General features: G+C 40.6%; 1 protein-coding gene across 4 annotated transcripts; it reads left to right on the top strand.

Annotated features, from left to right (window-relative positions):
• Positions 1-853: 853 nt before the first annotated feature.
• NIPA1 (NIPA magnesium transporter 1) lies at positions 854-23,160 on the top strand. 4 transcript variants are annotated; one of them, XM_042460158.1, is made up of 5 exons: positions 854-888; positions 10,364-10,411; positions 16,628-16,718; positions 21,359-21,519; positions 22,649-23,160. In XM_042460158.1, coding segments are annotated over exons 2-5 (765 nt in total). In that variant the 5' UTR covers positions 854-888; positions 10,364-10,410. The 4 variants fall into 4 exon arrangements, with proteins under 4 accessions (XP_042316092.1, XP_042316089.1, XP_042316090.1 ...); XM_042460155.1 differs by lacking the exon at positions 854-888 and adding an exon at positions 2,890-3,074; XM_042460156.1 differs by lacking the exon at positions 854-888 and adding an exon at positions 9,384-9,427.
• The last annotated feature ends 836 nt before the right edge of the window (positions 23,161-23,996 follow it).

Genomic DNA, 23,996 nt, shown 5'->3' with positions numbered 1-23,996 from the left:
CTGAGTGTTAGGGAAACAGGTCTAAATCCACAAGTCCAAGTAAAATCCTGAAACGGGATTGAGGAAGGGCCTGGATGAAACAAATAAGTGTTTGGAAAGAGTTTTAGTCCCACTTTTTGGTAGGGCTATCTCTCTAGGGCTACATCATAATCACACTTAAAATCATAATAAAAACCACAAAGCCAGACTAATGAACAGCAGGTTACATTAAAACTGTCCTTTATCAAACTCTAAACATCAAAAGCACATTGGGTTTTTAAAATTAAATATATTGCACTTTATTTCAGTGTAGCCTTTTTCCACTTTATTGTATTGGCAATTGCTGCATTCAACCATTTTATGTCCCATGTTGAGAGAAAAGTGTGATATAAATCATACACAGACATACACTCATATATGTATATGCATAAAATCAGCTTACTGATGTGAACCTTACCTTTTTCCACCTCCTCCCTTTTTGGTGTGCTGTGAGAAAAGCCAAAAAGTTAATGTAAGCATTACTGACCATTTTGTCTGGACTGAAAAACCGTGGCTACTAAATTTTGAGAAAAGCTCACCCTACACAGGAAAGGGAAAGAAGCTGGGTCTCCAGCTGCAGAACTGGCTGCAACCACTAGGGGATGCTGCAAGTGCACATTCTGGGACATCAAGGGTCATGGATCAGAAGCAAAGTCTGGGAGGTCATGGTCATGCCTCCAGTGTCAGAGGTGTGGCTGTGCACCTGATCTGACTCACAGAGGCTCAGATTGGCAGCTCAACATTCAAAACTAGTCTGCCATTCCTTCACTAGTTTTTCTTTACATAGAAACACAAAAACAACATGTGACTAATGAACAACAGATTACATTAAAGCTCTTCCCTGTATCAACCTCCAAACATCAAAAGCAGGTAAACATTGAGTGTTTTTTTTAAATGATAAACATTGCACTTTATTTCAGCGTAGCCTTTTCCCACTTTATTGAAGTGACAATGGCTGCATTCGGTCACTTTGGGGCCCATGGTTGGGAGAAAAGTGTGATATAATAAACCTAATTTGAAAATACTAATTTTAAAATGCTTTAAAAAGCAGCCTAATTTGATCCAGCAAAATTGCCCGGCCTCACCCCACCCAGGAAACATGTTCAGGCATTCCTGGAGCCTGCAAAAATGGTCCTGGGACCACACTTTTTCCAGGGGTACAGCCATTAGTAGTCACCATGTCAGGCAGTGGTTCCACCCCAAGGCAGATCTGTGTCTCCAAAAACCTAAATACATCAGGCTTTGCTTTTGCTCCATTTCTGAACAGGATTTAAACACATATTGCTCCTTCTTTTCAACACAGTTATTGACGCATGGTGAAACTGACTTTGACACACCCAGCCTGAATGAAGGTAAATCTTGATGGACAGGATTGTGCGATGGCATCTGAAAACAATTCTGCTTTTGCAGGATATACACGGATTTAAATTCCATCTATCCACGGGATTTGGGCACTTCCCTCCTGTGTGATAAACTCCCATGATGTCTCATGATGTTTATGCAAATATTCCAAATTCAGCAATATATATATATATATATATATATATATATATATATATATATATCAAAATCCAAAATGCTCCCAAGCATTTTGGATATGGGACACTCAGCCTGTACAACTGGCATTAAATTGTACCCATTTTCCCACACTCAACAGAGTTGCAGACCTGTGAATTAAAGTAAGTTTTCAAAGCATACTCCACTCTGAAAAGCCCAGGGACAACACCTCCTCCTGACCACACCAGGCTGTAACTAGTATCTGCTGCTACCTGTTGTTGTACGTGTTGTTGTTAACTGCCCCCCGAGTTGACTTTGACTCATGGTGACCAGTGGACCAGACATCTCCAAGACCTCCATCCTTCTACCTCTCTGCTCAGGTCCTGCAGACCCAGGCCTGTGTCCTCCGTGATGGAGTCAAACCATCTGGCTAAGGGGACCAGATGTCCTCCTTTTCCATGACATGTCCTACATTTCAGCCTTCTGTCCAGGAAGAATTCCAAAATATCCTCCATTGTGAGCACGACCAAGCAGAATGAATTTATATTTATAATTACTGTGTAATGTGTGTGTATGTTGTGTGCCTTCGAGTCATTTCTGACTTATGGCGACCCTGTGGCGAATATATCATGGTTTGTTTGTTTGTGACAAGATTTGTTCAGAGGAGGTTTGCCGTTGCCTTTCCCTGAGGCGGAGAGCGTGTGACTTGTTCAAGGTCACTCAGTGGGTTTCAATGCTGAAATGGAGGACATGTCCTGGAAAAGAAGGACCTGATGTCACTCTGGGCTTGATCTGTCTTAGGACCTCATTGGTCTTCTCCTTAGCTGTCCTGGCTCAGGGTGACCAGATGTTCTCCTCACTGCAAAAGAAGGCAAGACACCACAAAATAGGACCTCCTGGGCAGAGGGTTGACATGTCCAGGACATGTCTTGGAAAAGGAGGACTCCTTGGTCCTCTGGGCTGCCCTGGCTCAGGGTGACCAGATGGACAAGGCACCACCAAATGTAGGACTTGATGGAGGACATCACTAAACCAAAGCTAAAAACACTCAGATCAATGACATTCATCCTGGACAGAGAGTTGAAATGGAGGACATGTCTTGGAAAAGGAGGACAAGTGGTCACCCTGGACTTGGTCTTCTTGACTATCCTGGCTCAGGGGGGACCAGATGGAGAAGGCCCACGACCACCCAATGTAGGACCTGATGGAGGACATTCCTAAACCAAAGCTGCAACTGCTGGAGCTGAGAAGGCTGCAAGGAGGAGTAGGAGGAGGAAAGTGCCTCCTTTAGCCCCTCCCCTGGGCGGAGCCAGCCTGGGCATGACGTCATGCTGCCGGGGCGTGACGTCACGGTGCAGAGCCCGGGCTGGTCCTGGCTCCGCAGCCAGAGCAGGAGCAAAGGAGCAGGCGGCAGAGGAGGAGGATGGCGGGGGGCGAGGCGGGCTCCCCGGGCCCCGCAGCCGTCTCGCTGGGCCTGAGCGTGGCCGTGGTCTCCAGCCTGGTCAACGGCTCCACCTTCGTCCTCCAGAAGAAGGGCATCGTCCGGGCCAGAGGCAGAGGTAGGCCTTCCCCTGCTCTGCACAGCTCCCTTTGGAGCATCCCGAAGACTGCAAGCAGGGGGTTCCAATCCCTGACAGGGTCTTGTGAGCCGCCTTTTGGGTCCCTGGTTGGGGAGAAAGGCGGCTTAAAAAATAAATTTCAGATTTGATTTTGATTTTTTAACTTGAATGTCCTACATTCAGGGTGTCCGCAGGCGTCCTCCATTTCCAAGACCTGCCCTCCATTTTCAGCCTTCTTCTTTCCAGGAGGGATCCCCAAATGTCCTCCATTTGGACCATCTCTGAGAAACATGGGTTTACATTTCTAGCAGTGTGTTTCAGCATTGATTTGGTCGTGCCCTGCACTTTTCTTGAATGCCCTACATTTAGGGAGACCATGAGTCCTCCTTTTCCAGGACCTGCCCTCCATCCCAGCCTTCTTCTCTCCAGGAGATATTCTCAAATGTCCTCCATTTGGAACATGGCTCAGAAGCATGGATGTACATTTGTAGCGGAGTGTTTTGAGCTTTGATTTAGTCATGTCCTCCAGTTTTTCTGGAAAGTCCTACATTTCGTGGTGCCTCCTCCTCCTCTTGTGCTGTTAGGAGGACAGCTGAGCCAGGACTGCCAAGAAGAAGGCCAACCAATGGGTCCTAGGGGAGGTAATGCCCAGGGTGACCAGGCACCCTCCTTTCCCAGGAGATGTCCTCCGCTTGAGCCTTTTGTCCAGGAGGAATTGTAACTGACAGGCAGTGGCTTATATTGACAGGAGCATTTGTAGCTTTTATTCGGTCATGCCCTACATTTTCTTGGTATGTCCTACATTTTGTGGTGCTATCTGCTTGCCCTGTTCATGGCTCAGTGGGGTGACTGCTGAATCCAAAGACAGGGCCGTGTGTCAGTCTGGAAAATCAGGATGCAAAGGGATCTTATGACACCTGAGACTTGAGCATCTTTGCAACACTTTGCTTCCTTCCTCTTTCTGGTCCTCTCCTCCTGCTTTGCTGCTTCTTGCTATTGTGGCTGTGTGCCTTCAAGTCATTTCTGACTCATGGTGACCCTAAGGCGAACCTGTCATGGGGTTTTCTTGGCAAGTTTCTTCAGAAGAGTTTGCCCTTGCCTTCCTCTGAGGCTGAGAAAGTGTCACTTGCCATTAACACCCCTTGCCACCTTCCCACTTAAAGGTCACCCACTTTGGGCAAATAATTGGCACAGACAGCCCAGACCCTCTGAGGCCTAAATACACAGGTTCAACCCCCTCTCAATAGTTTTGTCACACGCCCCCCTTTTTATCCAGGGCTCCTGCACCCCATAGTCACACTGAGGCTGATTTCAGCATTAAAGAGAGATTAAAGCACATTTAAAAAATCATGCAAATAAAGCAAAAATGCGAAGTAATTGCGTGAAGGATTATCACATACAATCGTACAAATAAGTGATGTTGGAAATGCATTGTTGCTGAAATCCCAAAAGTAAAAAGATGCGCATTAATGCTTCTTTGTGACCACTTTAATGGTAGATTTTGCGTGAAGTCATATGAAATTGTTTTGCGTAATTACGTGATTTTTCCGGGATATTCATAGGATAAGCTCCCGATTTCCTTCATGTGATAAACTCCATAGTCTGGTCCCCATGTCCGCTCTTCCTCCAAACCCATCATTCCTCTTTTCTGGGTTTTACCCCAGACTTCCAAGTTGTGGTGATGGGTGTGTGTTTGGACATGTATGTGTATAAGAGAAAGCCCCGTCAAGGTGCAGCAAACATGCTCTCTTCCTGCATGGGAGAACAAGAGAGTCTGAGTTAACTCAGGAGTTGCTGCCCAGTCCCTCCAGCTAATTCCCTCAAAACTACTTTTTTTGGTGGGGGGATGGTCCTCAGCTTTGTCTCTTGTGACCCTCTGATTCTTGTTACTCTTTAAAAATTTGCCCCCACCTTGGTCAGAGTCACCTTTTAAGCATTTTTCAAGGCTGTTGGGGGTTTTACTCAGTCGTCCTGGAACTGAATGTAGAATCCCCCGAAAATAACAAAAGTTTTCAGAACAAAGTTTCCGGCATCATCTCCTCTAGCCAAGGAGGCAGAAGGCATAACTCCAGACTCGTTCAACTTGTCTAGATGTCAAGGTTTCTTTTTTGCATTTGACAGCAGCATTAAATAAGTGCCACACCTACATGCACACAACCGGTGTTCATATTTCACAAAAGACAGCGGCTTATTTTCAGATGACTTGCCAGGAATTTTAATGCAGCATCAACATTAAAGCAAATCCACAGGTTGTTGGGGGCTGCAATTCATAGATCTGTTTAAAGCATTCTCCAGTTGGGTTTTCTGAGTCACCCCAGCTGGAGGCAATGTCAAACTCTCTCCAAACAAATCTTGCCAAGAAAACCCCAAGATGGAACTTAGGGTCACCATAAATTGGAAATGACTTGAAGGCAACAACAATAAAAAGTCACCGCAACTATTTTCTTGGAACAGCAGATGCCTAACATTTTTAAAATGTTGGTTTCAAAATTCTTTGCTTTCCATGGAGCACCCTTACACAAGTGTTGCTACAGGAGTCCGAAACCAAATGTACCATTATTTGGGTTTTTGCCACAGATAAAATGAGCACACAAGCCCTCGATTCAGTTTCAAAAGTGCAGCTTTCTGCAACTGACATGTATTTTTGTGTATTAAACTAATGTGCATATGAACTGCTATATTCTCTGCTTGGCATTATTCCTGCATGGCAGAGGTTAGACTTGGTGGTCCTTGAGGTCTCTTCCAACCCTATGATTCTATGATTCTTGTAAGGGCCCTTCAATTGAATAGCAACAATACTCTCAAATCAATCACAGGCTGAAAGATAACACCGGCATTTCTGATCTAAGCTGCCCCATGCCAGAAACTAGGCCCAGAGGGGAATTGTTGACCTCAATCTATTCTTTTTCTGTTATAAAACCACTCTGTTCCATTGCCTAAACAAGATCTTCTCTAAGACAACATAGGAAATTTCCCTGATGGCCTAGCTGACTGAGGCTAGTCATATTTAGTACTGTGATATCAATCTGTAAAATTGAGTTATTTGAGAAAAATAGCTGAAGTGCAGAGCAGGGGAAAAGAACAATTACCAGCAATAACTCATCTTGACAGCTCTCAGTTTAAATTAGGCACAGCCATTCACATCCTTAAAGTCTCTTGTGTAGTATGTCCAGTTTTCAAAACAGCATTGCCATGTTCTTACGTCTGTGCAGCTATGAATCCTTATCGTTGGTTGAAAGATGCCAAGAATCTCCTGCACTGAGTTCTTTGTGTGCATAACTGTGATTAGACTTCAGATGCCAAATTCATTATTCAAACTAGATTGTTCTGAGAGCATTCCAAAAGCGCTAAGACTGATCAGTTCTTCACTGATTTAGGCAACTGAGATAGAGTTTTCATCAAGAAACGGATATTATCTTACTTATTTGATAATCCAATAAAGGCATCAGATCACATCTGATCATGGAAGCTAAGCTGGACCAGCTCTGGTTAGTACTTGAATGGGAGATTGCCAGTGAATATCAAGTGTTGTAGGCTATATAGGAGAGGAAGGATGGCAAATTCACTTCTGGGGATTCCTTGCCTAAGAACACCCTATGAAATTGATGGTTTCACCATATGTTGATAGGCAACTTGAAGGCAAATACATGCACAATAATGAGCAGCAGTGTAGCAATGAATATCTTTGGCTGCCTCGACCTGAAGAAAGTGATCCATGTGGAATAATAGCCTTTGATATGTGTTTGAGTAAGAGCAGACGTAAATTGGTGTGTGCATTTGGATGTACATTCAAATGTAGATGGGAATCTATTTTCAAGAGTGCACCATACTGAAAATGAGAGAGGAGTTGTGTAGAGAGCGTATGGGCAGACATAACTTGAAATGAATCAGGAAATGTGTGTACTTTTTTACACATGCATATACAGTATGCAGGAATACTAGGCAACGTATATGTAAATGTGTGTCTTCTGTTGTCCTTTCTCCACACATACTGTTACTTAATTTTATTATTGTTGCAGAGGATAGTGATTTTTTAAAAACGTAATACAATGTAATCTGAATGGAGTTTGGAGATTTTTATGGATCAACTTTAGACAGTCTTTGAAAACCCAGGTTTTAGGCTGCATCTACCTTGCAAAAATAATCCAGTTTGACACCACTTTAACTGTCATAGTTTAATGCTATGGAATCTGGGAACTGTGGTTTGTTGTGACATTGGTGCCCTCTGACAGCAATAGCAATAGCAAGTACATTCCTATACTACTTATCAGTGAACAAACACTCGCTAAATAGTTTACAATGTATAAGCCAATTGCCCCCCAAAAGCTGGGTACTCCTTTTACCAACCTACGAAAGGAGGGAAGAATGAATGGACCCTGGAGTCCTGCCTGGGATCAAACTTGTGGCTTTGAGTGGCTACAGTACCAGAATTTTACTACTGAGCCATCAGGACAAAGATGGTTAAATGTTTCATAAACGTACAAATCCCGGAATTCCATAGCAGTGTGCCATGATAGTTAAGGTGGTGTCAAACTGGATTATTTTTGCAGTGCAGATGCAGTCTTAGATCCAAATCTTTTATTTTTAGGAACTCTTCTGCTCTTCTTTGGGGGGGCTGGCATGGAAAGAGAATACCTCTGATCATATAGAGAGGCTCACCCTATCATTATGGAACCATCAGATGTTCCAGGGAAACAGGACTTCTACAGTCAGCTGGAGATTTCTGAACATTGTTGAAATATGTTATCTTAATTTCAGAACTCTAGTTAGTGAACTCTAGTGCTGAATTTTGCATGTGTAGGATTTGTTTCACGATGTAACACAGAACATTTTTACCTTCAGGAAAAAAATTATTGTTTTGCTTTCTGCAAAGAAAACGTTTCAGTTTTAAAAACTGCATTATTTCTCAAAATTTGCTAATAGCATTTGTTAACAAATGGAACATTGTAACACATGGTTATAATGCTAGTTAAATTTGGCAATTCAGTGGTGCAGTTAACTGTCCTTCAGAGGCATGCAACAATTCACACATTTAAAGTATCTTGTGTAATATATCTAGTTTCAAAAACAAACATGAATTTGTCCCTTTGTTTCCCAAGCCTCATTTTTCTTAAATTTGGAATACTGTAATGGAAGTGTATACTGTCACTTTGTCATGTACATGTTTGTTTTTCTGAGAATACAGGTAGATTTTCAAGTAAAGTTTGGAATTTATCTGAATATAACATTGAAACCATATGAAGTTATTTCCACCTTACCTCACTCCAGTGATTCATTTGAAATTATTTTCACGTTAACATTTTTAAGGAAATCAGACATGCCAAATCAGACCCTTATCAACTGCAAAAATATCTAAAAATATTTTTAGAAAATATTCCAACCCAAAGTTTTCCAGAAACCTTGTATCACTGGATTCTTTTGATAACTGTTGCATCTGATTTCCAGTGGGTCAAAGTCAAAACAGATCAAACACCTCATACAAGATTTTGCTGTTGCCATAGGCCCATGTTTTTCATTAAAACTATTTAATGCAGAGTGATCTCATGCTGAATAATCAAGTCATCCATAGCCCTAACCAAGTACTGTACAGTACTGGTATTGTGCTATAGAGAGTGTGGGAGGCCCCTCACTGCAGATGTCCATAGACCCCAGGAGTAGCAAGTCTGTGTTCTCCTGCTCCCTGTTGACACCTGAATTGATGTATAGCCACTTAAAAGGGCTTGAATAGCTTGCAATTTATCACTACATCTTCCAGACAATCGCAAAACTCAATTTTTGTGTGGGCTTTAAGTTGTGTAACCCTATTGTGTTCTTATTTGATACGTGCTACTGCCTTGCATATAACTACTGCCATGCATTGCAGTCTTATGCAGAATTGTACACAGTCCCACTGTCAAATTTCTGTCTAAGTCTACATAATGTTAGACTCTGGAGTTTATCTGCACTCTGATCACCTGGAATTACTTCCATCAGACTTTTTTTTATATCAGGGAAGACACTGGGCTGTCTGTTTTCTATTCAAGTATCAAGACATTTGTGAAACAAAAATGTGAATGCCTTCAGAGCTTGTCTGATTACTGTCCTAAGACAAACAGGTGTTTCATGTGTTATGGCAGGGATGGGGAAATTGCACATCACATCAGTCCCTGTCAATAAGTTGTGAGTTGCAGTCCAAGCAGCGGGAAGGCCACATGATTCTGACCGCCTGTGCTATGAGAACAGAGGCTGTCCTAAAACACAACAAAATATTTGTGGCTACCAGCTGACAGTGTTAACTAGCTGTCTAGGGTGCCTACTTTGCATTTTCCACAAGCATCTGTTTGTGATGAGTTCAGGCTTGGCTTGGCTGTTTTGTAAGTTAAATCTAAAACTGAGAAGCAAATGACAGATTCAGTTTTCTAATCAGCTGGTAGCTCCTCTCTTTTTGGCAGAAGTACTGCTAATATAAGTCTATAAGATTATGTTTTCAGCTTTTTATGTGGAAATAGTTTGGAAAAATAATTTGGACACCTATACAATAGAGCCAGTTTTATAGTGGAAACATTTTACAGTGGCATGATAAGCCCCACTGCATTAGACTTGATTATTTCCTCTTTTTTAAATAGATATAACTTGCTATTTTTACTCTTCAGATTCTGGCATACTCAACAGCTCAACTGCTATTGAAAAAGTAATGTCTTCACTTTTTTCATGTTTATAGAATATGGGCGATTACAAAATCTATTTTAAAATCTTTAAAAACTAGGGTAATGGTTCATATTTTTCATCTGGGGCAAAATGTGCACGTGGTGTTTGCAGGGCAAAATACCCTTTTCTCCTAATGACTTTTAACAATATTCGGTATTGATGCCAAAGGGTATTATCATGAAGCTATCGGTATGTTTAGTAAAATGTGTTTTGAAATAACTTGTGTTAAAGGATGTGCAGGCATTTTAGGGCAAATATTCACATGCTTAATAGTCATATTAAGCATGATATCAGACATGGGATTGATATTTTTTTTCTCCAGACCCGCTTCTAGAGGAGAAAAAACACCATATGTCTAGTGTCAACCTCGGTGTTGTTAAGGATGTAGAGCCAAATGACTTGGAATAATACTTCACATTTTAGATGGTAGCTGCTCCAAGTGAGTCGGGCTTTTGAAGATGGCCAGTGTTAGATTTTGCACAGCCATGAATCTTATGTGAGGAACAGCAATAGTTTACATTTAGTCAAAGGTGCATGCATCTAGATAGACATTGTTTTTCCATATTGTTGATGTGCTGTTTTCTGATTCTTGATTTTTCTAGGAACTTCATACTTAACTGACATAGTCTGGTGGTCAGGCACTATTGCAAGTAAGTATACCTTAAACTAACTAAGCAGGAAATCCTAATAATATTGGGAATGGAGGGGAACGTGTTTTTACATCCTTGTATTACCGGTCCTCAACATAGCCACCTCTATATGTATTGGGCTACAACCCTCATCATCCCCAGCTATCATGAGCTGGCTGAAGATAATGGAGGATTGTCCAATAAATCTGGCACCAGCTTGGGGGAAGGCTCCTCTACCTTCTCAGTCCAATATATCCAGGGGTTCCATCCACATTTTATTCTGGTGGCATATCTTGTGGCTTACTAATGTTTCAGGGCTTCAGTCAGCTTTTGTTTGGAGTGCTTGGGATAAAAATGGACCAAAATGTCTAGAATACCACCACCAGTATGGAGCCAGCCCTGTATTTCCAGGCACTGTCTACTGTCACTAAAATGCTGGATTGGTTTTGCAAAGCAGTAAACTTACCAAGTTGTGTCTTTTGTTTAGTTAGATGGGTATCCTTTGTGCTCCAATTCTGTTAATAACTTTTACAAATTGTTTGATGTCCCATGTTTGAAGATTTTAAATAGCAACTGTGATGAATTGCCACTTTTATTTTATTTTTAAATGACGCACCATCAATTACAAATGTTTCAGCTCTTTTAAAAATGCAAACTTTGTCACTGCTAAAAGTTTCTGGTGTTTGCTGTGTAAACTGCAGGTATTGTACAGCCTTCTTGGGGTTCATTAGATTTTTAAACTAAGGACACTTTCTAACATCACAAAAGTAAGTGTCCTGTTTTTTGCTTTTGTGAGCTTTTGGTCAAATCTTGACAAAGCTGTTAAGCTTTTGTTGAAATCTAACAAAGCTTCCTTCTATATTTTGGTGAACAAAATGGGCCTTTTCAGAGATCACAAGACCCAGCTATTGTAGTGCAGTCTTGTCTCTAGGAAGTATGATAGGCCTCAAAAACATAACCTGGGGGATGCTGAAAGTGATCAAGGTCAGACCTGAAAAACGTATTTGAGGTTCTTATATTCTAGTTTAACATTTTGTATTTGGCAGCTACATTTGCAGGGATTTGAAAAAAAAGACAGCTCCCCAAACAACTAAAACTGAGTGTCTGCTAAGAGCGCCCAATGGCTTAGATGAAACATACTCAGCTGATTGAAGCTCTTCATTTTGCTGATGGCAGTCCATTCATAATCAAATACAGTGCTGATCAGGGCAATTCAGTACTGAGAACAACAGGAGCACAAGAAGTTGCTTCATACCAAGGAAGATCAAGAAAGGTCATTGGTCCGAACAGCCGTCATTTTGTGCGCGCGGAGCGCGTACAGTGGTACCCCGGGATACGAATTGATCGCGTTACGAAATTTCCGGGATACGAAAAAGTTAGATTGGAAAAAACTGTTCCGGGATACGATTTTTTTTTGGGTTACGAAATTTATTTCGGCGCGAAATTCAAACGCGCGGCTTTCCAGCGCTAACAGAAAGCCTTTTCGGGTTGCGAAATGTATCGGGTTACGAACGGAGCGGCGGAACGAATTAATTTCGTAACCCGAGGTAGCACTGTACTAGGGTTGGGGGTGCGGAAGCACCGCTCCTTCCTAACCCTAGTACGCGCACCGCGCATACTTTAATGGCGGTCTGTAACCCGCCAGAGTTAAGTTCCTGTACCACACACAGAAAAAAGAGCAGTTCAACATGTTTCAGCAAACATTAAAAACTAGTAATACGCACATTTGAAATGAAACAATAAAATCAAGTATGCCTTGTGTAAATAAACAAACACATTTTTTAAAACCTGCTACAGAACACTTTAAGGTTTCATTCAAAATGCATGCAGGGATTATTTCTTTCACCAGCCTTCACTTTCCTTATGCTTACCATGGACTTATGGATCAAGTTTTTTAACATGATGAAGATTGCTGGTGAATAGGCTTATTTGCTCTTATCTTTTCTCTGTGTTTTGCTCTGCATGCATGCCCAGAAGGGGGTTCTAAAGGCATCTGCTGTTTACTTTGCCTGTTATAGGTGAGCACACATGGCTGCTGTAGGATCAGCTAGAGTTGAATCCTGCTCTTTCCCAGCTAAAGCTTTGTTTATTGCTTTAGTTATTGCAGATTCAATAGTGCAACTAAATATCCAAAGTCTCTGTTTTTCCAGCCCTCCTTCACCATCTACCAAACTACTACTAAAAATGCCCATCTAGAAAGATGTATGTATATTTGTAAGAGATGGTAATCATTAGTGGTTGACTGCTAATGGCAGGATTTGATGAACTTTAAATTATTCCATTTCAGTGCTTTCCCCATACTGAAATATTTTTGAGAGTCCACACCAAATTTTTGTTTAGAGGATTTGGATTGTAACTGCTTTTATATGTGTGTGTGTGTGTGTGTGTACCTTGACTCAAGTGCAATAATCAAGAAGGCCAGAAGAGCATTCTTTTCTTTTTCTTTTTTTAAGCTAACATGCGCCTCAGCTAAGATATTCTTTATTATAGCGGGGAATAGAGTTAATATGCTTGACCAAAAATCAAAAATGAATAGTGTCTTCTGATGGGACGGACTAGTTCAGATTGAAGTCAGTCAGGTCAGGAAATCATGCTACATAAGTGTGGGTTTTCATGCAGATCAAAGGACAGTATCCACACACAAGAAGGAGGTATTAGAAAGCTTGGGAAAACCCCAAAGTTGGCAAAAAAAAAACCCAACCCAAAACCCTGCCCTATACTAAAAAAATAAATGTAAGAGGGTGAACTCAAAACTGTTAATTGAGAACTGATTGAACATTCTTGTTGAACATCTACTGTATGAAAATGGGGAGGAAGAATGGACAATCCAGGAGAGAGGAAAAATAATACCTGACATCAATACCTAGCATTGTGGGGCAAATGTTTGGGCATATGTGCCTTGAAAGACCCACTAGTTCTGAAGTCAGTCACTGACAACTTGGTTTTGTTGTTCAGAATTTCACTTAGAGCTAAAGTAAGCTATGCTCAGAAAAAGCAGCCAGCCATGGCTGCACCTACTTGCCAGCTTCAGCCAAAATCCTGTTATCCAAGTGACTGTTTTGTGGTCTGTGGAGCAGCCAACCATGCTGGAAGCACACCCAGCACTCCCTCTTACTGTTTCACAAAATGGGTGAACTTAAGGCCATAGCACCTGTTGCACAATCAGTTGCATCCCTGAGGGATCCAGAGTAACTGTGTATATTGATGTTGCAGTCAAAATATATAGGTTCCTTCCGCCACAATGCCTCTTGGCCTGCAGGGGTTCTGCCTAAACACAATTGTTTTGTTTTGCTTTGCTTTAAAAAAGAGGCATTTGAAAAAACTGACATGCTGGTCATCCTTGTCCCATCTGACAGAAGCTGCATCTACACTGCAGAATTCATGCAGTTTGACACTGCTTTAACTGCCATGGCTCAAAGCTATGGAATTCTGGGATTTGTAGTATTGTAAGATATTTAGCCTCCCCTGCCAGAGGGCTCTGGCACTAGTACAAACCCTAGGAATCCATAAGACAGAGCCATGACAGTCAAAGTAGTGTCAAAGTGCATTTATTATGCAGTGTGGCAGCGGCCAGAGTCCATTTTCAGCACTTTGAACTTGCAGAAGGGTGGGGTATGATACAAACAAACACCATAATCTCTAATGGTGCCTAAAATCCACTGCCTGAGGCTGCCACCTTCTCATGCCTTGTTGCAAGATTATGCCTGCATTCAGTTCCTGTCTTGTTAGTGTTTAACTGAGTTATTGGTAAGTCAGGGTTCAATACACCTCTGAAAATGTTATTGAGGTGTGAGATGTTGTTGTATGATGGTAACCCCAGTTTCAGTTTTGAGAAGTTTGTTCTAGGATTGGGAAGAGGAGGAGGAAGGAAAAGAAGCAGGAAAAGGGTGACCATGAATATGGCAAGGAGATTATCAATAAATAATGGGGGTTTCCCCCTTTAAAAAAACTTATATTTATATTAGTTCCACAAAGAATACTGAATCATCAATAGCAACATCGTCAAACAGGCTTAGGATATAAGTTAATTGAAAATGACTTAAAAGAGTTGTTTAAGAGACAATTCCATTAGGGTAATTTTCCAAATAGTGTTTTATGATTAGGATGAACATAAAGTTCACTGAGGGAGCCTCATGATGGGGTCAGGATAAAACAGAAAGTGTCTCCATAAGTCAGCAGTTCCTGACAGTAGTTTGGGCAAATGTGAGATAGTGGTAACTTAATCAATAAGAGTTTACCAGTCTCATAAAGAAATATTATTATTTTTGTCCTTTACAAGAATAGATGGTGTAGGAACATTTTTCAAGAAACCATGTATTCAAAATTGTAGTCCACCATTTTCCCACAATTAAATCTCCTATCTTCCAATGCACAGCTGTTTCAGTTCTTGCAGTAGCCAAAGGAAAGGCGATAAGGTTTCTCTGGGCCTCAACAGACAGGCCAAAGTAAAGCTGCTTCGGGTCACTTTGGAGGTATGCTGTTTAAATGATGCATGCGTCCTAAGAGGCCAGAAGCTGTGCCTCTTAAGATGCATGTGTCATTTAAACAGCATATCTCCAAAGTGACCTGAAGCAGCTTTATTTTGGCCTGTCTGTTTAGGCCCTCTGTTTCAGAGCACTGTTTCCTTTGGTATACAAGTAGATTAACAAAAGTGCAAGACAAAATTGGACGGTTTGTTGGTTGATAAGTGAGATCTGGTTTATGACTGGTCTCCAAAAAGTATTAACTTTAGGACATACAGTATATGGATCCAGGAGCCTCTCTGTTAGCAACCCCTCCAGCATGATGGTGGGACATTTTTAGCTATTATGGGTTGGGAGTTAAATAGGTTTAATACTAGAGTTTTAATACTGAGGTTATGACAGCAATTTGTCTTCTAGTTATTTTCTTACATTTTCCCCCTAACACTTTTGCTTTCTCTTGTTCTCCTTAAATAAACTTGTTATGACTGGAAACTATTTCAGAGTTTTGCTTTGGTGTTCATCTGTTTTAGTGTTAAAGAGGCATAAAGGAATCCAGTAGCACCTTTGGGATTAACAGGGAACAATAAATTTCTAGCATAAAGCTCTTGTGGAGACAGTCTGTTTCATCACATGCATCTTTCTTCTTCCCAGATAGTCTCAAAATGTGCTAGTCTGTTCCTTTATTTAAAAAAAAAAATGGGGTGATGGTGGTGGACTATAGAAGCACCTTTAAGACTAACTGGATTTTATTTTAGCATGAGCTTTCATAGATATAAATTCACTTTTTCAGATGCAGTATAGAATGGTATCCAGACCTCAGGATATAACGTATATTTATACAGTTGTGGAAATGGGATGGAATTTACTAGGATCCAGAGAGATGCAAATCATGCCCTAAATTTTCAAAGGGCTGTGTGAAGGTGATATAGGGCTTTCAGATCTTTACAGTGGGTGGGTGGAAGCAACAAATCTGCTTACCAAAAATCAGTTTCCTTGGATTCAAAATCTTCTCAGAGAAGATTCCTTTTGTTACAGAGAAGGTTTTGAACTCGCAAAAGGAATCTTCTCAGAGGAGGTTTTGAACCCAAGGTAACTGACTTGTTAAACAGATTTACAAAGTAACACTATAATCTTATTACAGGCATTCAGCACAATCAGTCACAAAGATGCTCTTTCTAATGTCTTCCTGTTTTTCATCCAGAGGTTTCTACGACTCTCATATCTATATCTCACACAGGCCAGTCTAAACACATCTAGTCTTTGTTCAAATAACACCAAACCCTTCTGCGTCCTTCCCTCCCATTTTTGTTTGCCTCACCAATGAAAATTGTATCGCTGCATCCCTGGTAACAACCAACTCTGAGTTTCAAGGAAGAACATGGAATTGAACCATGAACCTTGGTCTCACCAGCCCTAGTCTGCCATTCTTACAACTGTGTCAAATTGACTCTCAATGTAATGCAGTTATTTTTTGTTTAGGGTGATTTCCTGTGCCACCCCCCCCCCCTTTTGTTTTGGTGTGTGGGGTTTTTTAAAAAACAGTTTTTGGCTGTTAGGTACTTTGTTTTTTTGTTCTGAACAGCCCAATCCTGCATGTCTCCTCAGAAGTAAGTGTAATTAAAGTTTACTACTAGGTAAGTAGATAAAGGACTGCCACCTAAATCAGTGTTCCTCAAAATTCTGGACAACGATCATGCTTGTTTATACTTCAGGAAAAACAATGAATTCTTGTTTTCTGTTAACATATGTTTTTGTGTGTCTTTCCTCCCCACAGTGGCGCTTGGTCAGATTGGGAATTTCTTAGCCTACACTGCAGTTCCTACTGTTCTAGTGACCCCCCTTGGAGCTCTTGGAGTTCCCTTTGGGTAAGGATTTTATTGGTTTCTTAAGTTTATACAGATACAAATGCATATGAAGTAGATATCTTGACACCAGCAAAAAATGTTAAACCATGCCAATAGGAGTCAGTGTTAGAAATCAGGTGTTAAGGGAGTCCTGTCTGTTCTAATCATTCTTAGCACATACAACATCTCTTTTGTTCACATATGCTCTGCACATTTGTTTTTATTTTCCTACATGTGAACCTCTTCTACTGATTCTTTTTTGAAACATTTCTTCCACATGGTGTTTGTTCATTTCCTTTTAGTCTCCAGCTTTATACTGTACTCTGTTTTCCTTTACTTAAATTGACGGTAGTGAATGTAATGTGATTAGAGGAAGTTATATTTTCCCCTCCTGTCTCCCATATCTCTTAATGCCCCACCACACCCATTTTTCATGAAGCGTTTATCCAGATTCCTTGTCAAATGTGACCCTTGCCTATAAAGTCAGTGGTTAGTTCAGTGTGTTCTAAACATCAGTCCTCCAGATGTTTTGGATTCCAGCTCCTAGAAGCCCTAGCTAACTTAGCCAATGGCCATAAATTCTGGGAGCTGAAGTCCAAAACATCTGAAGGGAAAAAAGCTTGGGAACCACTGGCCTAGTTCATCTGAAAAAGCTAGAAGGAATCAGAAAATCATACATTACCATCCCAGTTGCAGAGCTCTACTATCCAGAAAGTTCACACAGGGTGTGTATGTACTAAATGTTGTAGTGCAGAGCACAGTGCATATGGCTCAATGTTTGTTTGTTTAACATTATGATCAATAACAAAAACCTTATCACTCATCAGTGAAATCTGATGGTGAGTACTGCCAGAAATAGCACAAAAACCTCCCCGAGGATGTTATCAGTAGCAACCTTCTGCAATATGCTGCCATGTGCAGTGCAAGACTGTGATGAGTTTGAAAGGCCTTGTGAAACCTTACATTATTATTATTTCCAGTATCTGTGTCTTGTAAGTACATGATAATAAATATGAACTTGTTCAGGAATCTCTCCTTTAACAATTTCAAAACATAAAAAGGCCAACACTCCTCCTCTTTCTTTAGAGAAAAGCCCCACTGAGGACTATGTGTGTGTTCTGTAACCATGAAAAGTATAGTACTGTATCAATTTGAAAAGAAAAGGGGGAAATCATGCCAGGAGGGAAGAAAGGTGGATTACCCTGCTTGGAAGGAATGGCTGGCTGGAATCCTAAATAGGAGCTTTCCTCTTAGGAAAGAGGATGCTCTCTAATAGTCTGTACTTGTAAGCATTCATGACAGATACAACTCCTCCAGTGTAGTGGAGACAGCCAGTGTCAAGTAAAGATTTGACTGTTGGACAAGGACTTTGAGGTCAGGTTCCAAGACTAGGCTATAAAAACTCACTGGGTGTCCTTGGGCAACTCATATTCTCTCAGCCTCAGAGGAAGACAGTGGCAAACTTCTGAATAAATATTGCCAAGAAGACCCTATGGTAGTTTGCCATAAATCAGAGTTGACATAAAGAGATGTAACAACAACTTTGCCATACCCACCTCTGAGTTTCCACATCTGGATTTTTTGTATCCCTTTAAAAATGTCCTGTGAGAGTGCTTCCAATCTTACCACTTAAGTGTGTGATAATATATTCAGTGCTGCATCAGATAGAAAGATAGGCTGACAGACAGACATGGCAAAGATCATTGGACATGTTCTTTTTCATCCTGGCATTTCTAAAGCAAACCCAAGTAAACACTTTTATTTACCAATTCAGTTGAGTTGACAAAGCACCACTGTGAGATTTTCCCTGCCTGTAGGCCATCCTCAAAAGATAAAATGAAAACAGAATGTTTTTAAAATAATTGTCTAGATAAAGCTTTGATTACTTACTTGTAAAACATTTTTTTAAAAAATTACTCCATTTTTAGGGGTTGTCCCAAAAACAAACAAGGTAATTATTGTACAGAGGGATCCTGTAGCACCTTTGAGATTATCACAAAAGATTCCTTTGCATACTGGTCCAAACGAACATGGCTATGTCTTTGAAAAACAGTCTTGTAGCACCTTTGAGGCTAATTGAAAGGAAGAAGCTGGTAGCATGAGCTTTTATAGATTTCAGTCTACTTCCTCAGATGTCTTTGAAATTAAGTATTGCACAGTGAAGGCACACAATAACAACAAAAGAAGCTGTAATCTTATACACTTTTACCTGGCAGTAAGGCCCACTGAACAAAGTGAGACTTTTGAGTGAACATGCCTAAGATTTCACTGTTGAAGACAGATTCTCAACAAGCCTCGAGTTTTCCAAAATAGATGCTCCGTGTCTAATATATTTATACTGGGGAGTTCAGTTCATGGAATTGTTGACATTTACTACATCCTATTGTGATTAGACAATGCACTGTGCTTGTGAAAGGATTCCTAAATGGAACTTGATTCCTGTAACTATTAACGGTGCGACCTGGGGTACTTGGAAGTAAATTCTGCTGAATTCTATGGAATCCACTCCCAAGTGAGTGTGCATAAAATCACAGCCTAAATGTTGTTGTTGATGTGTGCCTTCCAGTTGTTTCCAAGTTTTGGCGGGCCTAAGACAAACCTAAGATTTGTTCAGAGGAGGTTTGCCATTGCCTTCCGCTGAGGCTGAAACAGTGTGACTTTCCCAAGGTCACCCAATGGGTTTTATGGCTGAGCTAAGAATCAAACCCAGTCTCCAGAATTGTAATCCAACCCTCAAACCACTACACCACACTTAGCAGAAAGGAAAGCTGGGATGCCAAAGATTATTATTTAAAGATCAACACTTCTTGACCTTTTAAGTCTCTTTCTACCTTCTAAAATTCTCAGAAAGTAGAGTACTGGACCACAGTCTAATCCTGTCTAAGTTTCTTTAATGCCTCATTGGTTTTAGTAAAAGAGGGCTGGACCAAGCACTATGGTTAGGCAGAGTAAGGAGTCTCCTCAAGAAGATGTTAAGGGTCAGGAAAGGAAAGGAAATTCTTAGTAATTTAATTTGCATTTTCCTTTCAAGAACAGAGAGAGCTGCTTAGGAAGTTTGTGCCTCTATGGCAACATTACTTGAGTGATATAAGTGGCTTTAGGTTGTGGAAGTAGCTTGTAAGAACCTAACAATGTTTTTTAGGAATAGGTGTTTAAGATACTTGATGCAGGGGTAATCCAGAGATGAGAATTAATTGGTGCTCCTTACGTTTTGGATGACAACTCCCATAATCCTTTACAATTTTCTATGCTGGTTGGGGCTTCTGTCACTGAAGTCCAAAGCATCTGCCTGCCAATTGAGGGACATCTCAGGCTGATGTTGAGTTAAGCATATACTTAATCTCATCCACTGAATTTATTTAAATTTATTATCTGCTTCAGTTTTGCTGGTGTGGGTCTGTGTACCCGTCTGCCCTCCCCCACATTCCACTATAATCAAGTAAAGTGTCCTTTACTGATACTGACTGATTTACACATGTGAGGGTAGTTTGTTCTGCTTACAGAACCATTTCCATCACTGCAACCATTAACCCTTGCGTGCCATCAAAATCTTGCTCCTGAGGATGGTGAAAACACTCTGGAGTAGGTTTTGGGTGGCATACAGTCCTGTAAAGGGGGAGGAGATGAAGCGGGTGTGAGGAAGTCCCATCATGCTATCAGAGGCTTTAAAAAGAATTTAGCTGAGAATGTCTTCTTTGCTATCTTAAAGAAGAAAAGGAGTAGGGCAATAAAACAAGCTCACTCTATAAGACAGTGATGGTGAACCTTTTAGAGACTGAGTGCAAACTCAAAGGCATTCCCGCACCGGGTATTACCTGGTGCCAGGGTGTATATGTGACTTCCGGGGCGAGAGATGAGGCTTCTGCCTTCTGGGAAGGACTTCCGCCTTTCAGGGGTGGGACGTCTGGGTGTGGGACTTTCCTGGAGATAGCTGGGAGGGGGGAACAGGCATGCGCCTGCCCAGCCTATAGCTGTCTCTCTGCATGCCCTCATAAATGGCTTTGCATGCCAAAGAGATCATGCGTGCCATAGGTTCATCACCACAGCTATAGGAATTGTATCCATGGCTGAAAATCCCTGGTATAATACATCCTGAAGTTATGGTACTTCCAGCCCTCTGCCACAGACCCACTCTTTTTGTGATAAAATAATCTGTATATTATCATTAGTCTTTTCATTAACACCATTCTTTTAGAGCTGCATGCAATTATCACCCCTCTCACTTTCCAAAGCAACACCGATATACACCTCAGAGTCTAACAGTGTTTGTAAAGAAGGTGTCATATCACTCTTTGATATACTGCATATTCATTACTAGCCTTATTTAAAGAAAATACATGTTCCAGACTTCTTAGATCTTAACTAGCCTTTTGGTTCACACAGTGAAACTGCTGGTTCTTAGATGAGTGTTGTTGTTTTTTAAATTTTCCTTGAAGGAAAGTGCCCCTGCCCCATTCTCATTTTGCATTGATACCAGTAAAACTGAGATGAGGTGTTAAATGCATCTTTTAAATCCAAATTAGGAGGCAAGTGTACCAGTTGAAATAAACAAAACTACTGCCCTGATTAAGAAGAAGCAAAGGATGGCAAGGAGTAAATTCTTAAATTTGAAGCACTGAAAGCTCAGACTAAAACTTTTTCTTTGGCCCTCTTTTTGGAAGGTCGATTTTAGCTTCCTACTTATTGAAAGAAAAACTCAACATTCTTGGCAAATTGGGCTGTCTGCTGAGCTGTGCAGGTTCTGTGGTCCTCATCATCCATTCTCCTAAGTCTGAAAGTGTCACTACTCAGGCTGAACTTGAAGAGAAACTCACAAACCCAGGTAATTTTTAAAATATTCTTAATAATAACATTAATCAATCTTGATTTGCTGGATAGTTCCAGTGAGGAAAACAACACAGACCATGTTGTTCCAATAGCAGGAAGGAAGGAAATGTTGGTCTGATCTGACTTTGAGGTTACCGCCAAGCAATTATATACTGTGGAAGAAGACAGATAAATTCCCTCCTACTTTTGTACCTTTAAATGTGGTGACTCATTTGCTTCCCAATCCTAAATCTGTTTACTGAGAAGGAAATTTGACTGACTTGAGTTAGACTTGTTTCTCTCTAATGACATTTAGGATTGCAACTTTAGAAAATCTCTGAAAGAACAGTATTAAGCAAGCTTATTGCAGAGAATTACAGTCCCTAGAAATATGTAAGAAAATCTTTTAAAAGCAATTTATTGGAAGAATTCAAAGACATAGCTGTGTTAGTTTGGAAAATCAGTATGCAAAAGGATCTTGGTAGATGTTGGTAACATGAGCTTTCATTGACTTGAGCCTACTTCCTCGGATGCGTTTTGTCGAGTAGAAAGCCCTCAGCCGTCCATTTTTTGAAGTCGGAAGGTCCCCGACTTTGAAAAAATGTGGCCTGAGTGAGGCTTCAACCCAGGATGTATCTGGGTGGAGGCATTGCAGCTAGATTGGTGGCAATTTAGGTATGATAACATCTGGGGCATCCCAGATCCAGAATTGAAGCCGGAAGAGGTAAGATGGCTTATTTGCCCCAGAGATAAGCTCTAGAATCTCAGAAGTGCCTTTTTGCATTGCTATCAGAATTCAAATTTTATCTCCTAGACTTTGGGAAAGCTTTGTTCCCAGTGGTCAGGAGGAGGAAGAACCTGCTTGCATAGATATCCCTCCAAAGTACAGCATGCCAACAACACCTTGAGAAAATGCAAGCATGTGACTTACATCATCATTTTATAATTTTTTTCTCCTGTGTGATTCTTAACACCTTTGCCTGATGTAGAAGCCAGTGGAGCTTCGAAAGCCTGTATCATGCATTTTGTGCACCAGATTAAAGGTAACACTGTTTGGTCAGCACAGCTACCTCTCATTAGGTTTCTTCAATAAAATGACTTACATAGATATTTACCATGTTGTTATTTCATCTTTTGTTTTCCAGTGTTCGTGGGATACCTCTGCATTGTTCTCCTCATGCTTCTGCTGCTTATCTTTTGGATTGCTCCAGCTCACGGACCCACTAACATTATGGTTTACATCAGTATTTGCTCACTGCTGGGAAGTTTCACAGTGCCCAGCACAAAAGGCATTGGATTGGCTGCTCAAGATATCTTTCACAATAATCCTTCAAGTCAAAGGGCACTATACCTTTGTTTGGTTCTACTAGCAGTATTAGGATGTAGCATCATAATTCAGTTCAGGTACATCAACAAAGCTCTGGAATGTTTCGACTCCTCCGTGTTTGGTGCCATCTACTATGTAGTGTTCACCACTCTAGTCTTGCTAGCCTCAGCCATTCTGTTCAGAGAATGGAGCAATGTTGGATTGGTTGATTTCTTAGGGATGGCTTGTGGATTCACCACTGTTTCTATTGGAATTGTTCTTATACAAGTCTTCAAAGAGTTCAGTTTCAATATTGGGGATTTGAATAAGCCTAATATGAAGACTGATTAAGATCATGATATTGGAAGGGACTGGCTGATCCAAAAGTTGATAGAGCCTTCAATTTCTAGATCAAAGGAATCATAGAGCTTTTACTTCATAAGCTCAGAGAACAACAAAATCTTTCATTCCTCGCAGGAATCTGAAATGAATTATGTGTTCTCTTTCCACTTTTTCTAAGACTACTGTTGTCATGCTTAACTATCTAATGGTATTAAATGAATAATCTTATAACTTTCACAGCAGGTGGGTAAGAACAGCATTAGTACAAAGACTAATGTCTTGCTTCCCCTATAGTAAAAGGTTGAGGCATTCTGGCATATAAAGATGCAGGAACTACCTGAAACTTTACAGATGTGTGAATAAACTAAATTGGCTCCTCCTTTGCTCAGTTGCATAGGTGTCATGAGTGATACACTTTCCTTTTTTTTTTTTTTTTTTTTTTGGATGTAGATATACTTCAAAAATTGTACTGGATTTTCCTTCTCTATATCTCAGTTAGGTAACAGCGTTGTTTTGACAGATTTATTTGAGGATTCTAAAATCACTTTCAGAAACTGTCCAGTGATGCAGGTTGAGTCTCCTTTATCTGAAATGCTTGGAATCAGAAGTGTTTGGTATTTTGGTATATTTGCATATGCATAATGAGATATCTTGGAGATGTAACTCAAATATAAACATGAAATTCATTTTTTTATATATACACCTTACACACATAGCCTGGAGGTAATTTTATACACTATTTTTAATCATTTTGGTCATAAAATAAAATTTGTGTACCTTGAACCATCAAAGCAAAGGTATCATTATATCAAAAACCCATGTGGACAATTTTGGATTTTGAAATA

This window comes from Sceloporus undulatus, chromosome 3 (genome assembly GCF_019175285.1).
Source record: "Sceloporus undulatus isolate JIND9_A2432 ecotype Alabama chromosome 3, SceUnd_v1.1, whole genome shotgun sequence".
Lineage (NCBI taxonomy): Eukaryota > Metazoa > Chordata > Lepidosauria > Squamata > Phrynosomatidae > Sceloporus > Sceloporus undulatus.
Note: the sequence above shows the minus strand (reverse complement) of the source record. Positions and strands in the feature narration are given on the sequence as shown.

Excerpts from the sequence above, each read along its gene's own strand:
- NIPA1 (XM_042460155.1), top strand. The coding sequence starts at position 2,939 with ATGGCGGGGGGCGAGGCGGGCTCCCCGGGCCCCGCAGCCGTCTCGCTG. Across the intron at positions 3,075-10,363 it reads CGTCCGGGCCAGAGGCAGAG|GAACTTCATACTTAACTGAC; the intron begins GTAGGCCTTCCC and ends TGATTTTTCTAG. Across the intron at positions 16,719-21,358 it reads GCTCTTGGAGTTCCCTTTGG|GTCGATTTTAGCTTCCTACT; the intron begins GTAAGGATTTTA and ends TCTTTTTGGAAG.